The sequence below is a fragment of the Atractosteus spatula genome, chromosome 1 (genome assembly GCF_055471065.1).
Source record: "Atractosteus spatula isolate fAtrSpa1 chromosome 1, fAtrSpa1.hap1, whole genome shotgun sequence".
In the NCBI taxonomy this organism is placed as follows: Eukaryota; Metazoa; Chordata; class Actinopteri; order Semionotiformes; family Lepisosteidae; genus Atractosteus; species Atractosteus spatula.
This window is the reverse complement of record NC_142706.1, coordinates 64,538,719-64,544,479: the sequence shown is the minus strand read 5'-3', so window position 1 is coordinate 64,544,479 and position 5,761 is coordinate 64,538,719. Positions and strand designations below refer to the sequence as shown.

Sequence of the window (5,761 nt, the reverse complement as noted above, 5' to 3'; positions counted from 1 at the left end):
CATCTGTTTTCAGAGAGAGATTCTTGTTAAAAACAATAATCATCTCAGGCAGCTATCCTGTGCAGCCTGCCTTCTGCCGGGCTAAGTGTCTCTGTCAGACGGGGGCAGATCAAGTCACTGAGGACTGAGTGGGCTTAGTTCAGCCGTGAGTCAGTACGGCTGTGAGGGGCTGGCATCCAGTCCAGAGTGCTTCGCGCCCTGAGACCCCTGACATCAGGAGTAGCTCGGGGTCCTGCAACTGTCGCCCAGAAAGGGTGCTTTTCTGATTATGGGTGGACCTCGTCATCCCTCACGGGAGTCGATTTTCAGCCCGCCATACTAACCCAGCAGGCGACCCCAGGCACCTTTCACCCCCCGACAGCTTAAAGATAACCCTGATCTTTTTTTATGATGCATTTTTAAATGCTTCACTACTTGACCCAATTGAATTACTTCTGTAGCTGCTGGGACCCTCCAAGTGTTAATTACATATCTCAGTTTATAGACTTTCTTAACAGTCATGAACTATACGTCACGGTCCTGTAGTAATAATATCACAATTAATTAGTTCAGGTGGGGAGCTGCATCAGCATGCGTAGGCTGCAAAGGAACAAGTAAACGTTTATTCTACACTGAAAAGAGAAGGGAGAACACACAACATTTCGGCTGTGGAGCCAGAAGGAGCCAGAAGGCTCCACAGCCGAAACGTTGTGTTTTCTCTCTTCTCTTTTCAGCATGGATTAAACCTATTGTTTACAATTAATTATACACTTTGCTGATATAAAATATGGCAGATTATCCCCTAAATGCATCATTCCATGTGTATCACTAGTCCTCTTCAGATTAACTGATGCTGTTAATGCTGTATACCGGTGTGCAGCGGCAGTTTTACCCAAGTGAGCGACAGATAACTGTTTTCTCTATTGTCCGGACAAGGTGGGGGTCGGCAGGAGGGGCTTGTCCGGCCGGGTTGGTGCCTTAACCAATGGGAAATCAGATCCGCCGAGGTCTCCGGGCGGACAGCAGACACGTCGCCCAATGATAAAATCGCAGGCGCAGTCGCCACGGCAACGCATGTATATAATAAGCCGTTCACACCCATGTGCTTCAAGTTCTCTTGCATCGACCTCCTTGCTGTCGGGTTGTGAGAAGACTCTCTGAACGGGCTCTTTCCCCCTCGCTCGCTTGCCAGACAAGAACTCCACACGGCATAGAAAATGGTAAGGCGAGGGGTTTCACATTTCAGAACAATGGGGTTGCTTTGCTACCTTACGCATTGAAAGGAAACTGGTAGTCTGAGCTGTAGAAAGAAAGAGCAGCACTGTGGAGTTTTCTGGAGTGCGCGGTGAGGCTGGCTGTCTTGTCGCTGTAACTTGTCACCCTGCTAAGAGGGGTCCGCTTCATGTGGTGAACAGACGTGGTGGGGGTGGGATTTTTGGAAGGGTAAAGAATTTTCGCGACTAGGGCAGTTGCTTTGTAGAAAATGCATTCTAGAAAAATCCAAATAACGAAATGACGGGGAAACAAGAGTATTTTGACGTACTGCCAGCGGCACACGGAGCTGTCTGTACTGTGCGATGCCGGAACCCCTCGCCTCTAAGGCTCCAGTAACAATAGACCAGTGTTGCCCTCACTGGCGAGGACTGGGCTATGTGGTCCGAGAAACCCCGTCTCAGACAAAGGCGCACTTGACAGGAATGCGCTGTGAGCGGAATAAATTATCTGGGACACATCTGGGTGTTCCCCGCCTCTCGCAGTAAGACGTCCTGTCACTTCGGATTTTACAACCCCCACGCCGGTCCGTTTCTTGGATAAATCACAGAAATGGGAACGGACAGGTGTGGGTTTTCTATTTTTTTTAAGTTTAAAGTAAAATTGATGGAGCTGTCGAGGACAACAGAAATGCTAGCCGACTTGGCACGCACTTCATCCGTCAGCGTCAGCGCGGCGCCTGAAAAAAAGACTGAAAGCCGGTTTGAGTTTTCATGTGAAGTGCTCTCCAGAGCACTAAAATGTCGCACAGCTTTCGCTGCGCGTTGTCAGAGCGGCCGTCCGTGTGTCCGTTTCGGACCCCGGGGAGTGCTGTGGCCGGCGCCGAGATGGAGCAGAACCCCAGCACGCCGCCTAGCTCGGGCGCGCGGCGCTTCGAACGCGCCGTCCTTTGTCTGGCGCGCTCTCACCCCCCCCCCACCCACCCATTATGTCCGTGAGCTCGCGCCAGCCGCCCCGAGCGCCGCGCGGGCTGGATCGTTCCTCCAGAGCTCCAAGCCTTGCACACAGCCAGCCCGCGCAGACTGGTACCCAAACCTTCGTGTTCGACTCTTTCACGTATTGAGGGTCTTCTGCAGTTCGGCTCCGCTCTCTTGCTGTGCTTTTGTTAACCGGGTCAAGCAATGATTCCATGAAGTAATAGCAAGGCTCTTTGTCTTGGATGTAGCATAACTTCCCGACAGCGGTACACATTTTCAGTGAAAAGAGTTGTGGTCCACACCAATATGAAGGGAGTAGCCCACATTGTAACACCTGCTTGTAGTCTTTCAAGAGGGCAGGAGGCCTGCTGGAGTTACGATGGAGGTTTTTCCTCAAAGGGCTCTTTATTGTGCAGCTCACTAGAGCACAATTCAGTACTGTGGCTGGGAAGAAGAAAAACGGGAAGATGCCTCTTTTAGGTCAAACTACTTGACAGAAAATCAACTGGGGAAAAAGGGCCAGGCTTTGTAAATTCATTTGAAAGCTCTGTAACTATTAAAGAAAAAAGTATTAAGATGGAATCAGTACAGAAATGCAGATGAGTAGTTGAAAAACGGCTCTTGCAAGAAGGCCAATCACTAATAAAGAAAAAATAACAGCAGAAAATAATGCTTGGTAATTTGTCAGTAAATACTGGACTGGATTGTAAATCAGCCTTTTCTTACACTATTTAAAAGACCTAAGGCTTCCCTTCTTAAAGTTTAAAGTAAACCGATAAGCGTTTACATTAAAAGGTGAGATTTCTATGGATTTGTTTTTCTGTACAGAACAGCAGCCTGATCAAAATATTTTAAATACTGAAATTGTGTAAAAATACTCTAACCGAGGCGGTTAAATCAATGTCATTGATCAAGTAAATTAGAGAGGAAATCAAGATTAATGCATTGCAGTTGGTTGACACTGTATCCAAGCTGAGGTCACAGAAATGAGTAAGTTACAGGATTGTTCCTCTTCTGATCTTCAGCCAACACCGTTCCTCCTGTTAACTGATCTCCTTCTCTCTCCACAGCGTGAGTGCATCTCCATCCATGTCGGCCAGGCTGGTGTCCAGATTGGCAATGCCTGCTGGGAGCTCTACTGCCTGGAGCACGGGATCCAGCCGGATGGCCAGATGCCCAGTGACAAGACCATTGGAGGCGGCGACGACTCCTTCAACACCTTCTTCAGCGAGACCGGAGCGGGCAAGCACGTCCCGAGAGCTGTCTTCGTAGACCTGGAGCCCACAGTCATCGGTAAGCTCTGCAGGCTGTGGAGTGGAGGGGGATCAGGGCTGTTCCTCTTCCTCCCTGCTCCAGAGCCCCTGAGCTCACAGCCCTTTGCCCGTCTCTCCCCAGATGAGGTGCGCACTGGGACCTACCGCCAGCTGTTCCACCCTGAGCAGCTCATCACTGGCAAGGAGGATGCTGCCAACAACTACGCCCGTGGGCACTACACCATTGGCAAAGAGATCATCGACCTGGTGCTGGACAGGATCCGCAAACTGGTGGGTATCTGAATGAATGTTGAACAGCCAAAACCACCCCTGTTAAGAATTGAGAAGATTGAATGGAGAGCACGTTTGTCTTCTGCAGTAGTCAACCAGATGCATCTTCTCTCTCCAGGCTGACCAGTGCACAGGTCTGCAGGGCTTCCTGGTCTTCCACAGCTTTGGAGGTGGTACCGGTTCTGGTTTCACCTCTCTGCTGATGGAACGCCTGTCTGTCGACTACGGCAAGAAGTCCAAGCTGGAGTTCTCCATCTACCCAGCTCCCCAGGTGTCCACAGCTGTGGTGGAGCCCTACAACTCCATCCTGACCACCCACACCACCCTGGAGCACTCCGACTGTGCCTTCATGGTCGACAACGAGGCCATTTATGACATCTGCCGCAGGAACCTCGATATCGAGCGCCCCACCTACACCAACCTCAACAGGCTCATCGGCCAGATCGTGTCCTCTATCACAGCCTCCCTCCGGTTCGATGGTGCCCTCAATGTTGATCTGACCGAGTTCCAGACCAACTTGGTGCCCTACCCTCGTATCCACTTCCCACTGGCCACCTACGCCCCTGTTATCTCTGCAGAGAAAGCCTACCATGAGCAGCTTTCTGTGGCTGAGATCACCAATGCCTGCTTTGAGCCGGCCAACCAGATGGTGAAATGTGACCCCCGTCACGGCAAGTACATGGCCTGCTGCCTGCTGTACCGTGGTGACGTGGTGCCCAAAGATGTCAACGCTGCCATCGCCACCATCAAGACCAAGCGCACCATCCAGTTTGTGGACTGGTGCCCCACTGGTTTCAAGGTTGGCATCAACTACCAGCCTCCCACTGTGGTGCCTGGTGGAGACCTGGCCAAGGTGCAGAGGGCAGTGTGCATGCTGAGCAACACCACCGCCATCGCCGAGGCCTGGGCCCGCCTGGACCACAAGTTTGACCTGATGTACGCCAAGCGTGCCTTCGTGCACTGGTACGTGGGTGAGGGAATGGAGGAGGGCGAGTTCTCTGAGGCCAGAGAGGACATGGCAGCCCTGGAGAAGGATTATGAAGAGGTGGGCGTTGACTCCATCGAGGGAGAGGGGGAGGAGGAAGGAGAGGAGTACTGAAAAGGGGGAGAAAAAAGCAGCATCTGCTGCAAGGGAACAACACCTTTAAAACCACCTCAGATTTCTTTTTTATAAGTCACTCTGTAGCAGGGTAGTTTTCTGGCCTTGTATGTCTGCATCTATTTCTGATCTTTTGCGACATAAAAATTGACATGAATCTCGACTGCTTGGTTGGTTTGAATAAAAGTGTAATCCCTGTCTTGGTGTGTCCTTTGTCTTTATGATGGTTTAAAAACAAATCACACGAAAGAAACATTTTCCATGTTATTAAAATGTTTGGAAAACAAATGGCATCTTCCATGCAGTATTTCTAAATAGTCAAGTTTATTTAAACTTGATTGCAATTCCTGTAGCAATATGCACTAAAGTCAGTATGTTAAATGATGCATATGCCTGTTCAACACCTTTTATAAAATCAGAAGTTTTTTGCAGTAGAATTGGCTATTTGTTCATTTAAAGCAACAAATAGATATGTATGGGAAAAGTAAACCTAGTGATGACTATTCTTTCTGGGGTGTCTAATACTGGATGGAGCACACGGCCGGCATTTTGCTCACAATGTGCCTTCTGTACCACAGCGCCCCCTGCTTAATCCATCAAGCATCATGTCTCCCTGCAAACTATAAGTTGAACATAAGTGCATTTTTTTAATGTAGGTCGAATACAAACTCTACACGTTCATACAGACAAGTGTTAAATGTTACCAAAGTTCTAAAATTCAGTCTTTTATGAAGTTCAAATATGTAGCAGTGTCAGCATGTGTAGGCTGCAAAAGGAACAGGTAAAGGTTTATTCCATACTGAATGGAAAAGAGATTGTTTTGGCCATCTCTCTTCCTTTCAGGATTTTTAAAATAAAATATTTACCTTTTCCTTTTCAGACTTTAGTTTAAAAGTATTAAGCTGGTTTGCGTCTTCTATCATTAATGCTTCTATATGTAAATCGGCACA

At 48.9% G+C, this 5,761-nt stretch overlaps 1 protein-coding gene across 1 annotated transcript; it reads left to right on the top strand.

Moving 5' to 3' along the window:
• Window positions 1-1,048: 1,048 nt before the first annotated feature.
• On the top strand, window positions 1,049-5,011 carry LOC148841564 (tubulin alpha-1A chain). The gene is made up of 4 exons (XM_088916576.1): window positions 1,049-1,199; window positions 3,239-3,461; window positions 3,564-3,712; window positions 3,831-5,011. The coding sequence occupies exons 1-4, from the start codon at window positions 1,197-1,199 to the stop codon at window positions 4,809-4,811; spliced, it is 1,356 nt and encodes a 451-aa protein (XP_088772702.1). The 5' UTR covers window positions 1,049-1,196; the 3' UTR covers window positions 4,812-5,011.
• Window positions 5,012-5,761: the final 750 nt, after the last annotated feature.